This window comes from Fringilla coelebs, assembly GCF_963513975.1.
Source record: "Fringilla coelebs genome assembly, chromosome: 17".
In the NCBI taxonomy this organism is placed as follows: Eukaryota; Metazoa; Chordata; class Aves; order Passeriformes; family Fringillidae; genus Fringilla; species Fringilla coelebs.
The window spans coordinates 12,432,603-12,458,686 of record NC_140043.1 but is presented as its reverse complement, the minus strand read 5'-3'; the positions used below and the strand labels follow the sequence as shown (position 1 = coordinate 12,458,686).

At 40.7% G+C, this 26,084-nt stretch overlaps 2 protein-coding genes across 4 annotated transcripts; both read right to left on the bottom strand.

The window, feature by feature from the left end:
- Nucleotides 1–509: 509 nt before the first annotated feature.
- Nucleotides 510–11,759, bottom strand: ZCCHC8 (zinc finger CCHC-type containing 8; the record flags this gene model as incomplete). Of its 2 annotated transcripts, none has more annotated exons than XM_084216936.1 (14): nucleotides 510–1,944; nucleotides 2,661–2,775; nucleotides 3,250–3,333; nucleotides 4,057–4,172; nucleotides 5,007–5,149; nucleotides 5,832–5,974; nucleotides 6,091–6,154; nucleotides 7,154–7,219; nucleotides 8,498–8,601; nucleotides 8,923–9,000; nucleotides 9,646–9,751; nucleotides 10,245–10,319; nucleotides 10,789–10,831; nucleotides 11,597–11,759. In XM_084216936.1, 14 exons carry the CDS (start codon nucleotides 11,757–11,759, stop codon nucleotides 1,187–1,189), a joined length of 2,058 nt encoding a protein of 685 aa, XP_084073062.1. In that variant the 3' UTR covers nucleotides 510–1,186. The 2 variants fall into 2 exon arrangements, with proteins under 2 accessions (XP_084073062.1, XP_084073063.1); XM_084216937.1 differs by having other exon boundaries at nucleotides 6,091–6,151.
- A 915-nt stretch (nucleotides 11,760–12,674) lies between these two features.
- Nucleotides 12,675–25,871, bottom strand: RSRC2 (arginine and serine rich coiled-coil 2). Of its 2 annotated transcripts, none has more exons than XM_084216971.1 (10): nucleotides 25,746–25,871; nucleotides 23,097–23,253; nucleotides 22,505–22,548; nucleotides 19,697–19,887; nucleotides 18,628–18,771; nucleotides 15,176–15,298; nucleotides 15,000–15,079; nucleotides 14,219–14,451; nucleotides 13,214–13,303; nucleotides 12,675–12,895 (listed from the first exon to the last, which is right to left on the bottom strand). In XM_084216971.1, exons 1-10 carry the CDS (start codon nucleotides 25,749–25,751, stop codon nucleotides 12,716–12,718), a joined length of 1,248 nt encoding a protein of 415 aa, XP_084073097.1. In that variant the 5' UTR covers nucleotides 25,752–25,871; the 3' UTR covers nucleotides 12,675–12,715. The 2 variants fall into 2 exon arrangements, with proteins under 2 accessions (XP_084073097.1, XP_084073098.1); XM_084216972.1 differs by lacking the exon at nucleotides 25,746–25,871 and adding an exon at nucleotides 21,519–21,596 and having other exon boundaries at nucleotides 19,697–19,909; nucleotides 23,097–23,195.
- Between the last annotated feature and the right edge of the window lie 213 nt (nucleotides 25,872–26,084).

Below are 26,084 nucleotides of genomic sequence, written 5' to 3'. Positions count from 1 at the left end.
TTCACTCTCTAACATTATCTTACAGACATTCCCCTTGACAAGTTTTGTTAGATACTTGAAAATGCTTTGCTTTACTCTGCTTTACACTTGGTTGGGGAGACTTCCTGCATTTCTGGAAGGACAAATGCTTCCATCAATCTAGTGCTCCCTCTCTTGGCAACTGAACAATGTGCAGCCACTTCAGCCACAGCTCCCTCCCCAGACAAAAAGGAAAAAGAAGTGTTAGAACAATTAATCAGCATGATTACAACATTTCTAAGCATTCCGAAGTGGGCAGCTCTTCAGATTATGAAAACTGAATGGTATGGCAAGGTTCTCTTTAAGTAGCTAAGAGAATTTTAAGTTTCTTGATTAAGAAACCTGAAGTTGACAACTGTGGCCCTTCCTAAAATATTTCACTATACTCATCCTTATTTTGCTCAGCTTGTTTTCCTAACTTTTCTTCAGCAGCTGATTTTCAAAAACCAGCATTTTGCTGCTTCAGGACTCCAATTAAAAGCTCTTTAGCTAAAAGCTCATTTATTAAACCTCTGTAGACAACCACGAACATGTCTGTACAGCAAGTTTACATGAAGGACAATGCTACAAAAGATAACAGTGGCAATTAAAACAGACCCACATAAATAATTTATAAAAATACTTGAAATGGTGAAAATAGCACTGTAATCCCCAATTATTTCCTTCCAATTGCCAGGACTTTGATGTGGGAAATCTTAACATCAGACCTTTTTAAAAACATTCAGAATATATTAAACTTATCTACAGGATAATTAGCAAAATGTATAAAGTATAGATTATTGTACAAAGGACAGATATTAAAAAAATCACCAATCCACCTGAAACTCAAGGACAATATAAATCTTAGCCAAAATAATGAACACCAAACCACAAACTCTGCATTTTAGAGTCTTGAGTATTGGCAAATAAAATGGTCTTAACAAATCATTAGTCCTGTTTTCCTTAGTGGAGCTTGCAATTTGTGAAAATTCTACATTTGCTGCCTGCATCTGTGGTCCTGGTCAAGATGGAAACCTGCACTGACTTCACTACCAAGGAAGAATAGGGCAGACCTGCATTTGTCAAGATTTTCTCTTTTCCATAACATGAGGGAGGTTATCTGAGTTTGTAAAACTGGTGGGGAAACAGAAGGGATTTGGGTATAAGAAAACAAAAGACCAGTTAAGATTTAAGTCTTTTTCTTTTGCTGGTTTCTTGGGGAATTTTTTAACAGGCTTCTTATCCGTAGATAAACCCCAGTTGATTCTGCCATGTTTTCAAATTCAAACGGTGTGATGCCTGCAGCAAACTTGCTCATGTCAGGAACGAGTCCAGATTTTTTCACAGATGATCCAGTGCTTGTGGGCACTTTATTACCACCTGTGTTTTCCCCCTCATTAACCTCAGGGTTGGGAGCAGGCAGGGTGTCATCCAGCAGGCCTTCAGAAACTGCATTATCAGGATTTTCCTTTAAGTCAAGCAAACTGTCCTCTAGATTGGGACTGGTTAGAGAATGTTCATTTTCTGGGATCTGCTCACTGATGTCAGAAGACTCTGTTTCCACTGAGATCACTTTCTCAGGTGACCTGACTTCTGCAACAAGATCTGCTTCATTCCTGGCTGGTGATGATGTCAGGGAATTCCCAGTTACAGGTGTGTCAACAGGAATATCAGAGTCACTGGTGGTGCTCTCTGCCTGCTCCAGCGCTGCCCAGATTAACCTCTGCTGCTCCTCCAGCTCCTCCAGGGTCAGGGTATCCTCATCCATCACTGAGTCCACTATTTTGGGCTGAGGACTGTCCCTGGCAGAGTTTGGTGCTGGGGGAGTCCTAGTGGGTGTGGAGGGCTGAGGGGGTGTGAGTGGGGGGGTTCCTCGGGGCACAGGAGGCAGAGGAGGTTGGAACTGGAAACTGTTGGGACTTTGAGATCTCTGTGCTCCTTCCAGATCTAGAAAGAGATTAAAAGACACCTTTTAGTACCTGAAATCTGACCAGGACAAGATTCAAAGTGCCAATGTTCTGATTAACTACCAGATTTACATCACCTCATCCTTGGTTTTCAGCTGAGACAGAAGAAGCTTTGTGAGGCTTTTCATATCCACCAAAGCTATCTTTTTTGGGATTTTAACTCTGCCAGCCACTCAAGGAAGAAAAATCACTCTTGAAGGTATTAAGAACAAACCCATTCCACACTGAGACACACTGAAGGATTCCTCATGGCAGATTTCAAAAGGAAAGCCAGAAGTTTCTCCATCTGTTCCAACACTTAACACTGAATTCTCCTTTGAGTTTGCCTCATTTTTAAGAAGCTGTAAGCTTGCAAATTTATGTTATTTCACCTATTTAGGGATTTGGGGGTCTTAACAGAAGTTTCTTTAGGATGCTCCTGGAGTAAAGAGATCAGAATTTTTAACTGAACATTGCAATTGCTCTGAGCACACCTGAAACCTCCTGCTTGGTATTAGAGGATATAAAAACCACAGTGACAATCACAGCAAATGCCACTGCAGAAGGACACTGCTGGTTCTGTCAACACTGCCTTTAATTACCACTAAAACACTAACACATTGGCTTCTCCTTTTAACTTTCCCATTTCAATTCAGAGCAAGTTATTTTGAAAATAAAAGTTGAAACTGGGAAAAGCAAAAATCAGAGTGACTGTACCAGAGTCCAGGTCCATGTCAGCTGCTGCTGCCTCTGAAGTGTCTTCTCTTGCTCGTTTGGAATGACGAGACTTGGACTGAGGTGCAGATCTTTTGCTGCTCGATTTTGGACTTGGCTGTAGAGAAATTATCACAAAACAAAAAAAAAAATTGTATTATCCTGTACAGGGTAATGTTTCCTGCTGTAAGAATTAAAGGAATTTTGTAACTATGCAATCATTGGGGACCCAGTGTGGAAATAGACATTGACATTTGAGGGATGCCGTGGCCATGGAAACCAAGCTTCTCATTTATTAGGGGAGTTTGGAACTTCCAGGCTGTGGAAATTCATGGCAATTTTTTTTCCAAAATGCTCACAAATCTTTGCACAACTGGGATCTGCTTATATTAAGTGAAATAATGGAATTAATTTCAAACATGAAGCCATTTTTTGTTAAAACAGATAAGCCAGATGAGCATTTCACCCTCACTAGTGTCAATAAAAAGTCTGTCCCCTTGTGCAGAAAGAAGATATAAGCAAGAAATCATCATGACCTACACTAACTACAAGACAACACAATTTTCTTTTAATAACAAGGAGATATATTCACCTCCTGATAATTAGAAAGGTAGTGAGCAAAAACATCCTTCTGTTGAGATGGCTGCATGGGGATGGAACCAAACATCTGCCACTCCTACAGCAAAAAAAGAAAAAAAGAAAGAGAAAAGAGAAATAATGTTGCATATGGTTGGTTAACAACAGAACTTTGGCTAGTAACCCTGAATGAAAAAACACATTTGGAGGCCACTAAATGGGCCAATGTAAATGCACAAGTGCTTCTTTTTAATGCTCAGGCATTCAGAGCAGTGATGGAATTCACTGACAGGAGGTTAAAATGCTTTTGAAGATGGAAGTGCAGCACCCACAAGAGATTTCTTGTGTGCTCTGTGCTCAAGAGGGCACCCACCATGTGGCTCTTCTGCTATGACTTGTTTAATTCCAGTTGTTACAGAGCTTTGCAGAAGTTGTGCACTGACTGGTCTGATGCATTTTTTTGTGATCAAAATTATAATTATGGAAATACCCACAGTGATTTTCATATTCCAAGAACATTCAGAAAATTAACATGTAAGGGGAAAAAAAAGCCAATAATGTGTGAAGTTCTGTGTTTAAAAAACACCAAACTATTGATCTCATAATGGAAACAATGCCCACAGAAGCACTGCCAGACCCCAGCAAAAGAATCATGACAAGTATCAGCTGTCACATTAATTACAATCCCCAGCCCCAAAGCAAGGGCCTAAAAAGAAGAGACTCTTGAAAGGGAATTGTCAGATGCAGACACAAAACATTAACTCTTGGCTAAAAGCAGTTTCTGTCACTCAGCAAATTCAGAAGGCAGAGAACAGCAACTTACATCTGGGATCCCACTGGGAGTGGATATATTAAAGCCTGGGTAATTTACCAACTTGGACACATCATACGTGATACGTCTGGGCTGGGGAGAGCCCTCATCTTCTGCTTCAACTTCACCTAGAATGAATATAATTATTATTGATGTTAATTAAGAACACCACTGAAAAAAGCCACAGGATTTAAGAACAGGAGTTTGGAATGTAAGTATTGATAGAAGGTTTTGAAATCCAGAGAGGCAGGAACAGTGACCAAATCCATCAGATACATGCAAGAAACCTCCCCAGAAACCTAACTGGGTATTCCTACACAACTGCTCTTCATGTACCATTGCCACCCTCAGAACTGGGCATCAGGACTGTTGTGAGATGCAGCATAAATAATGGTCATTAGCAAAAAGCTGGTAAGCTACTTAAGGTGGGTTCCAAGAAATGCTTTGTTTGCTTGCTGGTGGTTTTGTTCCTGTGTAAGAGCAATTTATTGAGGGCCATGGCTTCTTCCAGGAAAAGTAAAGAGAAAAAGGGAAAGGAAATTGGACAAGAAGAGATTTGCAAGTCTTGCAGTTTCACACAACTCCAGGTTTTAACAGAGAAATCCCACTGACAGTTTCCCATCTCTGCAACACAACCATTATGGAATTTGTTTTGTTTTGTTGTTATATCACAGCATGTCCTAGGTTGACTACATGATGCTTTTATCCCCAATCATCTTGTTCTGTTTATGTTGAATAGTAAGTTTTGCACCTTAAAGACTTGTTCCAGAGAGTGAAGGGGGAAGAACCTTTGAGGGTTCTCTCCAAAATTTGCCCTGAACCAGGACACAGCTGATAAGAGGTGTATTTTTACATGAATAAAACAACTTGATTTGCATCTTTTCCACGAGGAAGGTGAGGGTTTACAAACTTTATTATCTCCTGAGGAGGATGCAGCCAGCACAGAGCCCCACAGTGCTCACCTTTGCCATCATACAGAGCCAGCCCTGAGTGCTCCATCTCGGCCTCCTTGAGCCAGCCCGGGGGGTAGCCCAGCTGCCGCATGCGGTAAATGAACGGCGGCAGGCTCTTGTCTGTCACACCAAGGGCATCCTGAAGGACCCCACTGAGCCAAGAAAACAAACAGAAAACAAAATGTCATCCAGAAAAATCCCTCAATTGGTGATAAAATGGTTATAAATGTTTTCGTGGAGTTTTCACTGAGTTGTAGCACAAAGTGCGTTGCATTTCCACCCCAGATATAAGTGAAAATCAGCCCTGATATTAAATAGAACTTTTTGCCTTGCTGATGTGCTGAAACATTTTATTAGATTTAATTCTACACCAAGAATAACCTACTTGACCTACTGCTTCTGACTCATGGCCTTGACTGCAGCTATCAACAGGAAGGGTGGACCTTGACACTGAACTCACTGGTGATTTTTTTGGAGACTGCCACACAATACTATGATTTCTCTGAACATTTTGAATAGAGAGGAAGGGACACTCAGAGCTCAAAATGTGCAGACTTTTGAATACATTTTTAGTAGGAACATAATACAATTTGAAAGCCAAAGAGTAATATTTATCACCCTGCATTAGAGAAAGGGTAAGATTGTCAAGCCAACAGTGAGTTTTCATTTGAAAGATATCTCTACAATTTATTTAAATTCTATTTAGCAAATTATAACATAATACACTCATAGTTAAGAGCAGCAAGTGGACTTAATAAACTCTAGCAATTAAAATGTGGCACTCCAAAGGCAGAAGGGGTATTCCAGAAAAGCAAATGGAAAGAAAAGAGATACCTAATTACTCCTGGCTTAAATTTTCCAAACCTCTCTTCTACTTCTTCTGCATGGTAACGCTGCTGAAAACTCTGATTGCTCGAATCACCACAAGCTTCCAAAAACTCCTTTCTCTTCTCATTTATACGAGCTGCATTTCGTGGCTTAAAGATAATAATACAATTGGGAAGTTTAGAGTTGGACAACTCACAATTGATGCACTCCTTCACCCAACACAAAGCCTGGAGAGCAGCAGTCTTTGGAATACTGGTGACTTTACCTTTGGGCAGTCCTTCATTTGATGGTCTTCAGAACCACAATTGAAACAATGAGGTTTGGGCCTGCTTGAAAAATGCACAACAAATTAAACCTGAAAAAAAACAACTCTGCAATGTTAAATGCACCTAATTATTTTCATTCTTGACAGATTTTAAGGTTTAGATTCGAGAAAGACAAAATCAAAAGCAATGATGTCATGTGCTGTCTCCCTCTTTTAAACTTGTATCAATCCTTAAATAGTGTCAATCCTTAAATAGAGAACACTGCTGATTTCACAGTGCTAAGGAGAACATGGGAAATGAGGAAAGGGGAGAGGGAAATAGGAAATGGTATCATCAGAGGTCTGATCCCTTCCACAATACTGGGAATCAGCAGAAACAAACAGCAGAGCACAAACATTTCTTTGAGAAGTCCTGGCCCACAGTTTCAAGTAATTCATTTTGTGAAACTGCACTGAAAACCTGGAATGGAACTGCAGCTGCCTTCAACTTTGATCTTCCTTGTAAATTCACACCATGGCAAGAAACATTTGCAATATTACTGGGGTGAAATAGCAAGATTTTAGAGGAAGATTTATTTTCTGACCATTCACTTTTACTGAATTAGGATGGGAACCAGAAGTGGAGACCAAAAGTGCGGCACAAGTCCAAGGTAACTCCAGCTGGAAACTGAATTTGCTTCACTTCTGACCTCCCATAAAAACTACACCATCAACTCTCAGATCAGTCTGTCTTAAAAATCTATCAAATAAGTCAGACAGGAGCTGTTCTACAGAACAGTATCCATGACACAACACCAGTGCAAGGATGATAAGCCAAGCACTAAAAATACAAGAAACAGAAGAAGTATAAAAATTCAGGAAGTTTTCACACACTGACTTTAGGCCCTTCCTAAAGAAACTCAATAAAAAGACAGATTCACTGAATGCAATGCTCAGCTCTGGCTTATTTAATTTAAATTTAAATATTGCTCAAGTATGTCCAAGGGTTTATTAACTGGGCAATAATCACAGAGTGCATCTGAACTTTTCAGCTCAAAACTTGACATTTAAGAATAATACAAACCTTTTGGGTTTTACTTGTATTTCTTGTCCATCTAGGGAGAGAATCTGGCTGAAAACTTGCTGATATCTTTAGATTTCAATAAGGAACTGCTACTGGATGAAGCAAAATTTCAATTTTGTTTAAAATACCAATGAGCATTTAACAGTGCTTTGAACAGAACACTGACTCATCTACATTAAATTAGAAATGAGTCCTTGATATGAAGTCCTGAGTATAAACTATAAAATGGTATCTACCATAAAGTATTTGCTAAGATGAGCTAATGTTGTTTCCTCCTACAAATTTCCATCCAATATTCTATCAACACTTGCTAAAACTATAACACTCTTGTTTACAGGTAGAAATTTCCAGATAATAATTCTGAAATGTTTCACAGTAATCTTATTAAACCACATTTTGATAGTTCCAAAATGACAGGTTCACTGAGAGCAGGACTTTGGTGGTTTAGAAGCCAGTGCCTGATGAACCATTTCACTCAGAATCACTTCAGCCACACTTAATTTGGCATTTAAGGAGAAATTCCCATCAGGCATCTACTCCCTTCACCCAGAGGTTGGGAGATTGCAAATTTGCAATTTATGTTCATGTATAAATAATTTTCTAACACTGACATGACCTTGATTACGAGCTTAAGAACTGGATATTGCAAAAACAAACTCTGAAACTGTTTCTTGTCCTGGGTCTGTCCAGGACAGAAGCAATACTGGAAGCCAGGGGGGATGATGTTACTCGAGAAATTTCTTGTCCAATTTCTTTTGTCATGGAAGACATCAATATTAAAAAGCTTTTCAACATTTCCCAGCTTCTTCAGCATTTCCCTCAATTCCACTTTTCCAACATTGGCTTTAATAAACAAAAAGGAACCAACTTTAAAATGGATGCATGTTAAGAGCATACCATAATTAAATTTTAATAAAAGAGTTCCCCTCTAGCTCCCACATTTGGAAAAAAGCATTTCACAGCATGCTTGAGTTTCCCAAACCATTTTCTTCTCCCAAAGAATGGATTTTATGGAGGGAGAATACTTATTCAATCTGCAAAGAGCTGTCACTCCAAACCTGATTAGGGACTGGCCAAGGAAATCCCTAAATTCACAAGATGTATTTATGGGGATAAAGCATTCACTCTCAGGATAGCAATCAGCAATTCATTTATATCCAAATACTTATTTGTTTTGAATAAAAAAGCCATTAATGCCCCATTAAATCATCCCATCTATAATGACTGGTATGGTTTTGCTACAAACACAAAATTCACTGAAGAGAATTTGAGCTCAATTTACCCACTGGAATTCTTTGGATTTGACACATGGAAAAAAGAAAGGTGTTTTAGCAAACAGGATACTTAGGTATTTCCCATCCTTCTGTCAGCTGTGGATTCTCATTTAAAATAGGCTGTCCCAGCTTATCAAGACAAAAATTGGTAAAATACAGAACACTTCCTACAACCTGTAGAAAAAAAGTCAGAGAATTGTCAGAAATGTGTCAGTATTTAGGTGAGATTGGTAGCATTTCTATAAATTTACACTGCCTGAAATACTTCCAGGTTTTTATTCCCCCATTCTGTAAGAATTTACAATTAATACAAGCCCAAACCTGTACACATAAGATTTTTTTTTTTGCACTGATGTAGCCCAAACAGGCTGAATTTAAATTTAATTTATCAGTGTAATAACAGCAGTTAAGAGATCTTATTTTAATGGCAGTGTACATTGAATGTGGAGAATGAAGAGTCAGACCTACCATGGAAGAGCACAGTCAAAAACTTACACTAAAAGCTTCTTTCACTTTTTTAGCAGAACTTGAGCTGGTTCCTTTACAGTCCTCTTCCAAAACAACACTGGAGGGCTGACAGGAAAAGCAAAAATAAAAATAATTAACTTAAATCAAGCTGAATTAGTGATGTAAAAGGCACAGAATTGGGGTTCAGCTTCTGGCCTTTCACCAAGAGCAGGATGGAGATGTCCACATCAGTCCTGAAGCTTCCACAGCCTAAAGCATGACACAGCTCCTTTCTAAGGCTTTCTTTCTGAGATATACACTGCATAATTACATTTTCATTCTCATCAAAAAAGGGAAAGAGAGAGAGAGAGATGTGCCATTCCATCCTTTCGCTCAAAGTGAATGCTAAGAATCAAAATTTTAAACTAGCAGTGTAAATTTTCAGATTCTGTTGTTCATCTGTTTTCTTATATATACTTGGAGTTCAGCCAAACACTATACACTATACATTAAGCTTACTTCTTAATTATTTAAACCAACTTATTAATTTTCTTTCACTGAAATTTCACTAGAGATGATTTTCAAGAAGCATTTTCATGGGCAGAAAGGATCTTTCCTTTCTCTTTATTTTTTGGAACAAACAGTTGTAAAACATTAATTTGACATCTACTAGATTTGATTTTTGTCATTCTTTAGCAGTGCAATATTTCAATATTCTCATGACAGAGATGGAGAAGAAACATTCTGTAAAAATTTTGAGTTTTAAAGTACCTGTGGCTTAGCATTCAAGTGTGATTTTTCTTGTTCACTTTTTTTCTGCTCTTCATATTTTTGAACTAAACTATAAATAAAATCTTCAATTTCTTGATGATACCGCCTGAAATTAAGTAGAGAGAGATGAAGACATGAGCAAGGCTGAAACAAAGGGCAGACATGTCTTTTCTTAAGCACTTATCATTTACTAAATAACTCAGAAAAGAGGAAAAGCCAATTCTTTTTTGCCCCCCTCTCAACCCCCACCAACACAAATGAAATCTGATATTCGAGAGCACCAGAGTGTGGCAAAAAACCAACCCAGAGGCAGGGAAAGAATAATTTCTCCTATTTTACCCACAACATTGCTGAAATTCAAGCTGCTCTTCAGACTCACTCCAAGTTCCTGGAAGTGACCCTTCACTTCATGGTAAAAGCAGATATTGCTAAAGAACAGAACTCCTGCTACACTGCCCATGATCCTTTCTCCCCTCCAAGCTTCAGTGATTTATGTTACTGAATAAAATCTACATCCACAATTCGGGCACAGCACTTTTAGATCAAAACAAACCAAAAAAAGTCCCCATTTCCTGTCAGGATTGTTTTTTCATACTTACTTAGTAATGACATTGTTCATAAATAAAATCTGCAACAGAGGTCCATCAACTTTGGGGTTTTCCACTGAGATTCCACTAGAACAGCACAGAACACAGACAATGGGCACAGTAAATATTCCCCACCAGTTTGATCACAGCTCAGGCTGGACCCCACAGAGGGAGGAAGGAGAACAAAACACCCCCAAACTACAGAAATATTTCATTCTGTATGAACAGAATTCTCTTCCTGCTATTGTAATTTCAATGAACTTATACAATCTTCTAACTCAGATTCATTCAACCATTTGAATGCAATTTTTCCTCACTGCTGAACTTATACATTAAAACTGCTTCCCTGAAGACCAAGTGAGTTTCATTAAACAGATAAACACAAATAAATAAAAGTTACAGCAACACCAACTGAGTTCCTGCTATTCAACTCCAAAAGACTTTTCAGGAACTGGAACAGCATTTTAGCAGCCCAGCACCTGAGCAGGGATTGAGACACAGAAACAAGATGTGGCAGATATAATTCATATAATGTTTCAAGTCAGCATTAACATACCTAGGACGAGTCAGAATTCTCAGCTTCCTTTTAAGTTCCTGATGTTAACTTATTGTTAAGGACTATGATTTTCTTTGAAAGACACAAACCCACACCCAAAGCAAGCAAGAAAACATCGAGCAAGAATTTCACAGAACAACAAACAGGGTTCCAGTCCTTCCCTTTCACTGCACAGGGGATTATTTAAAAATCCACCTGTTGCTGGAGAGACACTATATTGGAAAAAAGAAAAAAATCACAAAGGAAAAGAGGACTAGCTGTGACAATCCAAATAGTGCCATTCATTACATGCAGTGATTATATTAACAGACCTATAGTATTTGATTTTTAAAATATCTGTGATCATCACAAAAAGTAAAGTAATGGTAGTACACACGTACTTGTAAATGGGAAATAAATTATAACACATTTCAGATTCCACTCTGCTGCAGCGGCAAACCCAAAAACCCTTTAGGGAACGTGTCACAATTCAATTATTTGTAATTATCTGCAGCAGAGTTCGAAGGCGGAGCGCAGGGATTCAGGGACAGCCGTTTCAACAGCCGGCCCCGCATCCCGAGGCGGGCCCGGCCGCTCTGGGGATAAAAGTTTCTATGGAAAACGTGCTCGGAGGAAGCCTGGGATCCCCAGGAGCTCCCTCACCCCCTTGGAGCCCCGGCGGAGACCGAGGGTTCGTTCCCACGGAGCCCGGGGAGCAGCCGGAGCCCCCCTGAGGGCCGGGAGCGGCTGGCCCGGAAGGGAACGGGCAGCAGCGGCGCGCCCGCCTTCCCCCGCCCCGGCGCGGGCTCTGCCTCTCCCGCCAGGATATTCTCCGCCCGCAGCCGCTGCACCGTCTCGTCGCGGTCGCGCAGCCGCTCGTAGAGCTGCAGCAGCGGGTCCGGCTCCTCCAGGGCGGGCGGCGAGGGCGGCCCGGGCTCGCCCTCCAGCTGCCCGAAGAGCTCGCGGTCCCCGAAGTCCACCTCCGCCGCCATCTTGGCCGCCGCAGGAAGGGCGGGGCGGGGGGCAAAGGGCGGCGGGAAACGCAGGGAGGGCGGGACTACGCATGCCGCGGACTACAACTCCCAGCGTGCATCGGGGTGGCAGACAGCACAGCCAGAGGGTTGAGAGGCGCGGTGCACGCTGGGAGGTGTAGGCGGCGCGGCGCTGAAGCATCGCCGCAGCGCTCATCGTACTCACAATGGAGGACGCGCTCCTGCCTCCGGAAGCGGCACCGCTCCCGATTTTGGAGATTTTCTTCCTCTTCTGAGAACGGGTGAGCGGTGCAGAGAGATGCGGCAGCAGCAGCGTGCAGGACAAAAGTATTTGAAATAGAGCATCTGCAGCAAGGCCCCTCACTGCAGTATTTCAGGCAAATCCTACTTCAAAGAACCAAGGCAAAACCTCTTTAAGTTTTCCTTTCTCTTAAATGGTTTATGGGAGCTCGGCCCAAAGGACAAATTACTATATGACCTTAGAGAAAAAAAATGTCTTTATTATTAACCAGTTTTTTTGCACTGGATTATGTGCCTATTGGCCCAGACCGCTAAATAACATCTACACAATGTTTCTTTCATGTTTCAAGAATTGAAAATAACTGTACAAGGTTAAAGTACAAAAGTACACAAGACAGTGGACACGAAATATCCATGTATGAGCTCTTCCCATCTGCTGCTTGGTTTGAAAAGTAGAACTTTAACTAAAAAATACTGTCCTCCTCTAGTTCTGTCAAGTTTAATGGAAGTGGGTATAACCTGATTACAACACTAACACCAGTATCACTAATCTGATATTTACAAAAAAAATTGTATTTTTCAATAAATTAAAGTCAATGCAACACCCATGCAAGCTAGAATGCTAGCTTTTTGGTGAACAAGGACCCAACATGTGAACAAGAACCTTCCACAGTCTCAAACTTCAAAACAGCCTTTTTTGTTTGTTTTTTCATTTTTCAAACTGCATCCATTCCTCGCATGGAAGATGTGAACCCCAATCCCATTCCTCTTTGTGTGTGAGTCTGTGATCTGGCCATTTCATACTGTGCATCCAGATTTCTGAACACCTCCTCCTGCTGCTTCAGGGTTTTGTAACTCTCCTCATCCACCGAGCTGCAGCCAGCTTCATCCTCGCTCTGGAAACACAACACAAACATCAGCTCTGGGCAAGTGAGCTTCACCAATTCTTACAAGAGTAAGAATTCAAACATTTGGGTTTGTTGCTGCAACATTCTAGTGCAGATCTTCTCTCTCAAGAAACACACAGGCCTTCACCCAGTTGATTTTTGAATTATTTTCAAGTTTATATGCTGCTTTTGAGCTTAATAAATACTTAAAAGCTCTTAACTACATAGGTTAACTTAAAATCTTTACTGGATAAGGGACACTAAAATAGAAAGTGAAATAATTATCTTGCAATTAATAAACTTAATTAAATATTCAGAATTCTTTACCTTAATGCCCATCAGTTTTCTGAATTTGACATTTTGGTCCTTGTTTCCAAAATTTAGTTTTTCCCATATTTCTGCAGACTGTGATTTGTCCTGTTCAGATTAAAAAAAAAAAGTGTCACCTTTTTACATAAAATTCCATTAATAGCACAACAGAGCAGCAAGAAAAGGAGCAGTGCTAGAAACAAACCCATTCTGTACCAGAGCTGCAAGTAAAAGGTTTCCAAGTCTGACATTCCTCCTGCAGCATCCTCACAGGAGCTCTTTGTGAGGGAAACCTTCCTAACCATGATGTTCAAAACACAGGTTATGTTCCTTCCTTTGGCATTCCCAAAGGTCTGCAAGCTTGGTTGGAATTCAGGTATGAAGTAAATTATAGAAAAATGGATTTGTTTCTTGCAATTGATCATTATAAAGCACACTTCAGGAAGAACGGACCAGAGAGCCCTCAGGGTTCTTCTGCCCTCTCTCCCATCATTGCCATGGAAACTGGTTTGTTTTTCACATCTGCAGAACAGTCTGTAAAGGTAAGGGAGCTTGTTGTGTAACTGCTGCAAGATGGAAACCAGCCTAACATGAGGAATCTCTACAGTCTCAGAAAAGGGGGGTTACACATTCCATCCCTCAGCCATCCCTCCCCAGTAAAGGGAGATCACCTGGGTTTGATGTTTAGCTGCAAGCTGCAGGTAAACTCACAAAAATAACACTAAAATCCAACTATACCTCTGAAGCTTTATGATATCCAGGCTTTCCTTGAGTCTTGTGTCAGAACTATTTATTGCTGAAGGACGAATTAACTTAGTCCTTTCACTCCTAAATCACAGAATATTCTGAATTGGAAGGGACCCACAAGGATCAAAGTCCAGCTCCTAGTTTTCCTGAAGTTTTAATTCAGGCTGGTATTAAAACTTGCTAAGAGATGAAAGCTGGAAATAACACTCATCAGCATCCTTAAACTGAGTGCAAGATATTCCCAAACAAGTTGAAGGTAAGAAAAGCCACCATTACCCCTTCCTTTTTGCCTTGCCAAAGCATCTTCCGCTTTTTTTCTTGCTCAGCAAATTTCATGGGGTTCACTGCTGCTGGGTTGTAATAGCTGGGCACAGCTATGCCAGTCTCTGCCAGTGCCTTGGCCTGGAGTGCTGCCATCTGAGCTGCCATGGCAATCTGAGGGGTCACTTGTGTCCCCGAGGCCAGCAGAGCAGCGACGTTGATGACGGAGCCTCCCGTGGCTGCGGCCGCTGAGGAACAAATGGAACTTGCCAGAAAGAACTTTGGACTTGGGGAAAAAAACCCAACACACACAAAACCCAACCACCAACCCGCCCCAGAACCAAACAAAAAAGCCAAACCCTTAAATACTTCCCTTCAACAGAAGTTGAAAGTGCACAGATAACAAGTGAATGATAAAATACATGTGATTTCTCAACTAAGGAAATGTCTCCAGTTTAGTAAACCAGAAACTATAAGTGAAAGTAAAGCATTTTGTGGTTCTAAACACCCCTGAGCAAATAGCAGCCCAATGGCCATCATGAAATTATTTACAGCCCAACATACATTTTTCTTGTGCACTCAGCAAGTAATAAGAAATCCCAATCATTTCTGTTGGGGTTTTGTTTCTTATTTTTAGTTCTGTTTTTTTTTAAACATCTCCTAGTTCTTGTTGTTTTTCTTATTAACAATTCCATAAAGACAAACTGCCCATCTGTTGGATAAGACTGCAACACTCCTGCAACATAAGCTTATCTTCCACTCATACTACTGCTCAGGAATTCATCTAATGCACTACCTGCAGCCATTTCCTGTTGCTTCTGTTTTTCAACCATTTCCTTCTCTCTCTGTTCTTGCAATTTCTTCGCTCTTTCCAGCCTAGAGATACATAAAAATAAAAATATTTAGACATGCAAAATCAACATCAGGAGCTTATTCATGTCTCATATCATCAAAATCACCACAGTTTCTGACCTTCTGGCTAAGGCTTCCTGTGCATCCATAGCTGTGTTTCGTCCCCGGAAAGGCGGCGGGCTCGGACTCCGGCTGTGGCTCCTGCTGAACCTTCGGGGCTTTTCGATTCTCTTCTTTCGCTCTCTGTAACCAAATTCAACAGTTGCTAAAACAATGAAGGTACACATGCTGCTTAATATTTCATAAAGTATTTGGTCACAGCATTGAAAATTTATGCTTTATGATTCACTGGAGCTCTCAAGAAAAGCCTTTTGAGAGTTTATACTGCAACAGTCGCCTTGTAAGAACACGGAGGTAAAACTGAAGATTTCCAGCTGTAACAGAATGTGCAATTCTGGGTATTCATTTACCCTCTCATACTCAGTGTTCAGAGCAAATAGATCTGCTCTAGAGATTCTAAATCCTAAAGAAAATCATCTCATTTCTGGTCAAAATTGCAAGAGAATTTGAATGAATCAAGCTAGAAGAATGCTTTAAAACCATAAGAGACCTTGAAGCACTGTAATTATGTTAATAAGAAGCATTTTGAAGAGGCTCCATTTAAGAAGTGGAGTAGTACTTCAGGAAATTACTACTACTCTCCCCTCTGTATTCTCTTCCCTAAATGTGCTTTGAGGGACTCTACTAAGCTGAACATGTGATTTGTCTTGGGTTTCTCTTGGGAAGAGAACTATGAAGCACGAATTACCTGGAGCCTGACCATCTGAAAAGAACACAGTTAAAATGTATTTTTAAGCAAAATACCAAAACCTTCTGTTCAACTCTTCTTCACTAACCTTCTCCCCACCTCCTTCCAAGCAGGAGACATTCTTAGGACATCTGCATCTAATCCCATCTAAACAACAGCTACTCAAAACATATAAAGTGCTATGAGCAGCAGTTCTCTGTGCCAGGATCATCAATATCTGCAGTACAAGAGATAAGGGTTTAGCCCAGTTTAAACACTGGTGTTTCAAGGAAGTCAGGACACTGGAAGTGCTCAACAAAGGTTAATTCATAGGAGAGATCACTCACACTTTTCCCAGATTTGCCATAACCAGTAAGCTGAGATGTACAAAGGTGTTTCTGTAATTTTTTAACTTAAATGTTATTATCACTCATTTGGGGCAACAGCTAACTGGGGATAATGGCTAACTTGACAACAGCCACTTTCCATGGCATTCAGATATTCTCTTTCTTCTGTTGCAACCTGGGCAGCATTTATAAACATCATGTAATGCAGGCTGAAGTTACAAAAAGATTCTTGTTTACATGACAAATCTGGTAGAATACAAAGGAGGCAAGACTTATCTTTTCAGAGAAGATGGCAAGATGCAGATTCAGGCACTGGGAAGTGACAGATCTGCATTCCTGAGATAAGATGTAATGCCTGTTTCAAAGATACCTCCATTTTTCCCGTGCTGACTATTGTTGTTTGGTCTTGTCTTTGGTCTGTGATGCTTTATTGCACTGGTAAATATCAAGGAAATAAATATTTGAGCTTTTGTATTGAAGTATTTCCATTTGAAACAAGCAGCTGCTGTCACGTTTTCCACCTAGCACTTAATCAGAGCCAAACCACTGAAGAATTGCCAGGAGGTTTTATGCACTCACAAACCAAAAGATCGCTTTAAATGCCCATGAGAACAAATCCCCTGAAAATCTGAGCTTGAGATTATACAAAGAACCATCAAGAGAAGGTCAAGCTCTGCTATTTACAAATGCTTCTGTCACAGCCAGCTCACCGTAACACAACAAAACAGGAATGATGGAATTCCCTTCACAGGTGAGTTTTAACAGGTAGACTTCCACATCACATTGTTCTGGCTTGTGCAGAGTTTGCCTTGAGGACTGCCCCATAAGTCACCTTCTTTTCTAGGCTTTGTCTGAGCCCTGAACTTGATGAAGTGTTCTAGCTCCAGATAAAAGACATGCCACATTTACTTCCATTCTCTAGGATTTGTGAGACACAAACATAACTTAAAAGGATTCTTGCAGTATGTCCACCAGCATCCCACAAGGCCTGTTTCCAGCCAGAGAAATTCCAAAGCTATGACTATCCCTCACTTTTTCTTCCCACATTTGATGTTCTGTTTCAGGTAACTTCAATTCCACTGCAAAAGCCAAAATCTATTCTGGGACATGAAGTTTTCATGGACCCATTACACACAATGTTCAAAGTCACTTTTAAACAGAGCACATTATCTACAGTAACTGGAAAAAACGGGGACCTGAAGCCTTGCACAACATGCTGAATGTAGCTTAAATACCATCCATTAAATACAAGAAACTGTACCAACTGCAGACCCAGCTCTACTCACCCCAGCTCAATGTTTGGTAGAAAGTGCATGTCAAAAACATGACACAAACCAGGTAATTCAACTACTTCTTCAGAAAGGTAAGTCTTCTGAACACTTTCACAAGGGATGTTGTAGCATTACACGAGTGTGATTGCTAAGACTCCAATGTTCCACTGTAATGCTGAGTAGTCATAACCAGTCACAGAGCAAATAAAAATATTCTGGTGAAAACACTATTAAGAGAACTGGAACAGTCAACACTTTCTAGCAGCTCTGCAGGGACACTGATCTTCATTCAAACTACTTTCAACAAAATATCTGTAACAGTCATTAAGTTGTATTTCAGCTTCACCATTGAGAAAATCCTACAGGGCATTAAGAACGCAAAGGTGATACAGAGATTCTACACCAAAATACTGAATACATTATCAGTATCAAAAACCATTAACTTCTATACAGTGATGAAAATGACAACTTTAGCATATCCCAGGTGAGGTATGGAAACTCAACTGTCAAACAGACCCAGATCAAGCCAGGAAGTGTCTGGAACAAGTGCTTTAGAATTTAAGGAAGAAATCAAAGCACTCAGGGAGAAAATATTTTCAAGCTGCACTTGACAAACAGAAGCTGGTAATCACCAACACCGAAGAGTACATTCATATTAGAAAAAATCCATCTGAACCAAAATTTGTCTTAACACCATACCAACTGCCACGTCACAGAAAAATTAAGTTGATTTTGTGGAGCTGATCAGAAGTAGCTTCTGATCTATGTATCTGCTCTAACAGCCAATGATTCCCAGATAAACTTTCCTTTTATCATATGCACACAAACTGAAGGGATAAATACAGCAGTATGCCAACCACACTACTATTGTATCAAACACAGGAAAGGGTCACCTGTATCATCTTCTCCACTTCTCACCTAAACACTATTGCTAACAAGAAGTCACACTATGAAACGCCAAGAGCTTGAGACGCTTCAGCTGCCCAGGACAAATGTTTCTGTAAGACCAAGCAAACCACCCAGTCCTGCACCCACTCTCAGCACAGATGAGAAAAAGCCAAACACATTTAACTGCACTGAACAGACATTAACTGGTAAACCCATCACATCAGCCCACCACAGAACGTCCAACCAAACATCACCACATACATGGAAGGTAACACTTACCTGCTTCTGCTCCTAGTTCTGCTTTTACTTCTGCTTCTGTGTCTGTGTCTAGATCTTGATCTAGAGCGAGATCTGATCCGTCGCTTTCTCTCTCTGCTGCGGGATCGGGATTTTTTCCTATCGCGACTTCTACTACGATGGCGTCTGAAACACACGCCCCGAATTCTTACACGTGTCCTCGTGTTCAAACGCAGTTTGTACTTAAGGACTCACACATGGGTTCATCACCACAGGGCAAAATGCATCAGGCAGGGTGGGGAGACTGCAAACTACACATGGAAATGCTCATGCCTAGAACAGGTTAAGCTTTAGGTCTGAAGTATGAAATGGGAAAGGAACCAAAGCCCATCACCAGCCACAATTGAGCTGCAGTTTCTGTAAATAACCATACTAACAACACTGCTATTCATTGAAGTGTCATTTAGCTGTTCATTGAAGTGTACACCTCAAAACAAATACTCATCTGATGTAGTGGTCTTAAATCCAAGGCAACACAACCCTGCTTTTCTCCACGGTATTCTGAGACCTTTGGGAATAGGTGCCCAAGTTGCAGCCTGCGAGTCACCTCCAGTCCCTAAGCCTGTCATCAGCCAAAGCTTGTTCCTTGCTGCACATCCCTCAGCTACAAAGGGAGAAGTTCTGCTGGCAGCAGCCTGCTTGTCCCAGGCAATTTTCCTACCCTCAGGACTGGTGGGTGGGCTACCAGGAAAGGAGGACTGGCCAGCACTCCTTCTGAGAAAGCTCATGATTTAGGAGGTAATGAGCCATGTCACTGTAAGGTGTATTTGCTTTCCTGTCACTGACAATAGGGTACATTTAATACCCTTTTTAATATTTTCTACACCAATTATAAGTGTAAAACACATCCCTATATAAAGTCTTAGCACAATTTTGTACTTTTATTTCAAAGTAATCTGCAGAAAAACTATCTACAAACGCACTACGCAGTGAGGACTGAAACATGCAATATAAACTGATGCTTTACAGTAGGTCAGGAATGGAACTCTGCAATATTTCCAAAGATGGCTTTTGGAAATGCACTCACACAACAATCACATGCACAACTTACCTTTCCCGAGACCTGGATCTGGAATGACTCCTCCCTCTGGATGACTTTCTCTCTTTGCGTTTATGCCTCTCCTCACCATTTTCAGATGAATTTAGGCTATCTCTTCCCTTGTCAGAAGAATGCTCTTTGTCATTGTGATCTTCAGATTTGTGCTTCTTGGAGGACTTCTCTTTGGATTCATGTCTTCTTGCCTGTTTTAAGAAGAAGTTGGTTCTTTCAGGAAAATAGTGCAACAAAGAGAGTTAGTATGGGTATCAGAAGATAAAAATGCTAAGTTGTGATGCAACATTAGTAACCTTAGGAGTGTGACTCAATCATGAGCCACGGCTGCTTTACCTAATGCCACCAACTACCCAAAGTTGTAAATGCACACTATCAGTTTTCCCCCTTTTCCCTCCTCCCACTGTCTAGAAAGGATTTTTAAGGTATCCATCCAGGTATCTTTGCAGTGCTTCCATATAAGACTCACAGCATTGTAACAAAAAAACCCCTGTCATTTCATTACTGTCTCCATTCCAAGCACTTAAGTACCTATCTTAAAAAACCTGACAATTTAAGAATATGCATATATAAAAACACAGTTGCAGTGATTATTTAATATCTGCCTGAGCCTTCCATGTAGAAAGTTACAAAAATCCACACGTAGTTCCAGACAAACTATTTTGTTTTCAGAACCAAAAAAATCATCTAATCATCATTAGGTAATTATTTTCTAGAGCAAAACTCTCTTCAGTAACTTCCAACAGTTTTTACAAAGTGAAGTGATAATTTGCATGGCTGACATCCCATTTTCAGTATTTCAAATGAACATGCATCACTCAGACTTCCCACAGTAGTTTTAAATTACAGATATGCTGCTCCACTATACCGCAATTCCTTCCTGCAGTGTCTCTTAAAAAAAAAAAAAAGATTCCTTTTTATAGCTGCAATGCCAAAAATATTTAGCAAGGTCAGGCCTGATTTTTGCCAGTGCTTTCCTTAGAGACTATGTCGTGACATCAACACCCTTTCTTAATATATCCAGTGTGTTCTGAAACCTTTCTGGCACAAAAGCATAGCCCACACAAGTCTTATGTTTAAATAATATTCTGCTCAAGTCACAAACTAAGCATGATACATTAATTTTAAATAATTCCCAATTATCCAGAAGTTGTTTGTTTGGTTTTTTTTGCTGATCTAAATATGCTAACTTTTCATGAAATCTTTTCTTCCATCAGAACTCTCTCTCAAATGAATCTGGAGATGATGCTGCAATTGGTTTATACCCATTTGCCCAAGCCTAATTCTTTATTAATATATATCCATTTCTAAATACATTTGATTATTGTTCTTCAAGTAAGCAAGAATATTACATAATTTTCCTGTTTCACAGTATTTTATTCTTAGCTCCTTTAATAATCAGTTCTTACATCTGAGATTACCTGTACACTAATTTAAAGTGTACTACTTATATATTTATATAAGTAGTTGTTCTCACATACATATTAAGAAGAATTACTGATATTCAGCATTTAGCCTACAGACAGAGCTTAATCTTCCAAATGAATGACAACAGTACATCTACTGTGGGAGATCATTTCTCATCTGTTCACTCTGCAAAACTTAAAAGCTGCTAAATAAATTGTGTAAGATTAGATCCAACAGCCTGGCAAAGCACTGGACTGGATTTTAAACACCTTTTTTTAATAATTAAAGAGAGTCTTAGAATTTTTTTTTAATCACATTTTCCAGACACACACTTAGTAATAAAACCACCATTATATCCCATAACGGATTTAAGATATTTTTAAGGGAAATATGAGTTTGAATGACTAATAGTTACCTTATCATGAAGTAGGCTTATAATTTTGCTATCTGAGTCTGCAGCGTCTTCAGTTCAGTCTCTTCGCGCATTAGCACGCTGAGTATGATTTATTATAGAAATGTTATCATGTGAGCTAAACAATATATTATTCAATTTCACAAAAACTCGCCTAGATTTTTCTTTCCTCTTTTTTTTTTTTTTTTTTTTTAAACAGAGCTTCCATTGGAATGGGGGAAGGAGAAGTTCCTGACCCAGGTTTGAGGTTATAAAGTGCCTTATCTGTTCCAGCCTATTGCCCCACATGGCTTAAGCTCCTTTATGACTATTTCGGTGCTCCTGCTTTGCTTGTTTCAGCTCTTCTCTGGTGTGTGAGCCAGTTATTTTTAAGGCATAATTGATGCTGTCTCTTCTCACTCCCCTATATATTCACACACACACACTTATTTATTTTAAGAGACAGCCCTCTGAAATTTTTGCTGCTACTGTCACATTTCCAGCTGACTCAGCTTGTTTGTCAAGCTATGACAGCCTTTACAATTAAAGGATGCAATAAACAGAGCTCAGTCCGATGGCAAATTACTTTTAACACACCTAAGTAGACAGGTATGCATTATTCAAAGTCCTGAACACTGACCAGGAACAAGGCCAACCAAGGCTTTTGGATAATGGAAGCTCTGTAAAAGTGTTCAAGAACACCATTCTACTTCTCCACATGAACTCTCTCTTTTGGATGTTTCCACAAAAATTTATTAAAAAAAGAAAAAAAAAGAAAGAAATTAAGTTACTAGTTTCTGAAAGCATTTTCATAAAACTATTACCTTGTCAACATGATGGCTGCAATCATGCTTCACTATGAAAGGCTCTCCATATCCATTTTTAAGCTTAAAGTTCTCAATTTCTTGTACTTACCATAAAGTCATTTATATAAGTTTACACATATGTGCATTACTACAAGATACTTTTAAAGATGTACAATTACCTAAACACTACAAAGTGTTAATTACCTCTTTGCTTCTGCTCCGGCTTCTGTGTTTTCTTCCTTCAGTATCTGGAGAAGAAAACATTTACTGTCATTTACCAAGATAAAGAGGAGATCACCTGGCTATAATCTTTCTAGCTCCTTTCAATTATTCTATCCCTTGATATCAAGATTTAAAAAACAAACAGCACTATCTGAGTATCTACTGCAGAAAGCAAACTTTGGCTGCTAGTTCCAGTGATTTGCATTTCTTTAAGCTCTGACAGTGAAAAACTAACCCACATCACACTCTAATCTTGTTCTTCTGCCAAGTAACCTTATTCTTGTTACAACTATTCAAAAGTATCCCAGTCTATACTTATCTAACAAAATGAAACAAAATGGGACAGTTTCCTGTTTGGTGTGGTCTGACTGTGCCCCCCCCTCCCAGATCCTCTCAGCACTGATAAGACCTTTTCCCTCAACAGTTTCAATATTCAGGATACACCCCAGAAGTTAGCAAATCCATTTTTTACCCAATTCTAACAAGTTCCTAGGGCTAAGTCTGTCTATTTTCCCCAAAATTGCTTCTAAGAGCATTCAGCTCCACAAGCAATTTGCTCCCATGGAGGTCGTACCTGACTTCCGTCTTCTTTCCCTGGACCGTGAGCGAGATCTCGAGTAATGATGCTTTGATGTTCTGGGAGAACTGGAGGCATCTGATTGCTCCTTTTTCTTCTCTCTTTCTGGAGAGGATTTTTCTGGGACTACTCCATCTCGTTCTGTATCGCTACCCTACACATGAGGACAGAATTTTTTAAGAAACAGAAGCTTAGGACTGAAAACCAAGAAAAAAAGAGACATCTAATTTTTTTTTTTTGTAAAGACAATGCTGTGTTCACCCTATGCTTAGGCAAGAGCTTTATAGACTTGCAGTGAACTGTGTAACTGCACACAGATTGATTTTTCAAGATTTTAATACAGAGAACTGATAAAAAATTCACATTTTGCTCTCTCACTACATTACACTGCACTTTACTTTTCCCATGTACTTCTGAGAGTATCAGTAACACCAAACTCTGAGGCAGAGTTTTCTCTAACGGTGTTTGGAGGTCAATCACTTTTTAGCATTTCCATAACCAGGATTACTTAAGGTCAGTGCTGTCCCATCAGATCTGAGTGATAAGTTTGGGCATTACTGAGGCACAGCACAAACTCCCCAGAGTTCTGAAGCATGGAATGAACTCTGAAGGGAAATGCAGGAAGATGCATTAGGGTTAGACAGCTCACTCTGGAATGAGGAAACACCTCAACTGTATCTCTGCAAAAAGATTTATTTGTAAGAGACCACACACAGGTCACTTACACCTGTTCCAAGATCACATTGTTACCAGATAATGAAAACCAAGATGTTCCCTCCACTCCTTTTAAACCTTGATCTAGGAGGATGAAATCCAAAACCTGATTTTGTGAAATCAAGATACTTTGTGACTCAATGTGTGAGAGGTAAATGAGTACAAGTGGTGTAGAATGCCCTGAAAGGAACAGAGTGAGAAGGATGCACTGAGAAGGTGAATGTGCTCTCAGGAATGATCTCACAGGGTCACTGCTCTTGTTGTGATCTCCTCTGCACCAGCATAATCAAACCTCCTGGAGAGCAGAAGAGGGGCTGCAGAAGATGTCACTAAGGACACATTTGGCCCAGAATTGCTATTCAGGAAGACAATTTAACGTAGCAGAGGTCTTGAACTTGCAGTTTTCCACCAGTTGCAACTGGCAGAATGGTTTGCCAACTGAACAAAACAGGAAACCCTCTCAAATGCTCATTTATATCCATTGCTTTGAAAATAAAGCAGCTACTTGGTCTTAAACCTCAACAGATATTACAAATTGTCATTAATACACTGTGTACTAATAGCACACTTTCTTCATGGCACCCTACAGGTAAATGTTTGGATTTATATTTCAGCTACTACTGTTTACATTGTGAAGTTACTTGAGAAGAAGAATATCAGCTAAGAGTAAATCAGGTGGGATTAAAAACACACTACCCAAGTGAAACTGAGCCCACTGCCACGATTTCCAAGGCTAGCAATCTCATTATTTACACAGTGCTGCTCGTTAGTGCCCTTGTGCTCTGCACCTGAGGGAAATCTGTGCTACAGAAAAAACCAGCAATTAAAAACCTGAGAGAATTCACTGAGATTATTCTCAGCTCTCAGACTGGCACCAGGCTCGGTGTTACCTTGAATAAGGCCCTCACCTACACTTTAGAGAAACCTCTAAATGTAGTAGTAGCATCTTAAAGCGCAAAAGCAAAGTGCATAATTAAAGACCTTTTACAGAAAAATGTATCTTACTCTTAACAGCCTAAGTTATGTAACAAAAAAATTAAAAATCGTTACATAAGAATTCATTTTCTCCAGAAGTTTAAAGTCCCCCTGGCTCTGTTTCACCACTGATCAAACTTTCAAGGCAAGAACTTTAACTACCAGATCAAACACCGCAGCATGCTTACAGTCAGCTTTAAAAAGTTTTATCGGTTTCCAGCCCTGCTTGTTTTTTGGGTTTTTATTGTTTGTTTGTTTTGGGGATTTTTTGGCACTCAAAACTATTCAACAACTTTTGAAAAAATTGACTGCATCAGGTTAACTCTTTGATAACTCCTACTGATTCCTCAACACAATTAGAAGCGAAACATCTTTGTACATTACCAGATCACAAATTTTTTTCAGAGAAAATAAAACCACACTTAGACCCTGTTTGAACACGAAGGGCAGTGGTAACTACAGCAGAGGCGTTTCCCATCGATATTAACCATAAATAGCAGGATAGGAGCGAATTAATTGAATGCAAAGAAAGCCTTTGACCAAACACAAAGAAAAAGGGCGAAGAAAAGAAGAGAAAGGAAAATTTAGCATGGCCCAGACACCAGGTCGCTCCCCTCACAGGGAAGCTTCGCCCCACAGTCCCTACGAGAAACGCCAGTACCACCACAGCACTTCTCCCCAAAGCCATGGATCCACCAGGGCTCAGTCCCAGGGAGTCTTCTCCTCTCCCCAAGCCCCGAGGAACGAACCAGAAACTTCTGGAGACGGGGATTGAAGCGGTGGGAGCAGCGCGGCCGCCCCTCCCCGAGTCCATCATGGCGCCGCAGCCGAAGGCGCGGCGGGCGCCATTTTGTGCCTCCGCGCACACGGCTCCCGACCGGGCCCTCCCCGGCTCAGCCCCCCACAGCCCCTTCCCCGCCACCCTCGCCCCAAAACCCGGCAGCGACCGCCGCTCACCGCCATGACCGAGCGCCCGGGCCGCCGCCCCTCAGCAACGTCCTCGCAGGGCTCGACCTCCCTCGGCTGCGCGGCCACAGCGATCGCGCGGCCCCGCCCGCCCTCACCGCGGTGCCCGGATGTGGCGCTGGGGGGAGCGCGGGGGAGCGCGGTGCGTTATGGGCCGGGGAGGCGCCTTCGCGTTCGTGGAGGTTTGGCCGCCGCCGCGACCCGTCGAGCCTGTCCCGGCTCCCGCCAAATTGAAATCCAGGAGCGGCCGAGGGGGCGCGGTCAGGGCAGTGGGGGGACCCCGAAGGCACCGGAGTGTCACCGGTGAGGGGATCAGGGATCCCCGAGGGC

Coding starts and splice junctions, on each gene's coding strand:
- RSRC2 (XM_084216971.1), bottom strand. Junction 15,299..18,627: donor AGAACTAGGAGCAGAAGCAG/GTAAGTGTTACC, acceptor ATTTGGTTACAG/AGAGCGAAAGAAGAGAATCG. Junction 14,452..14,999: donor GCAACAGGAAATGGCTGCAG/GTAGTGCATTAG, acceptor TTTGTTCCTCAG/CGGCCGCAGCCACGGGAGGC.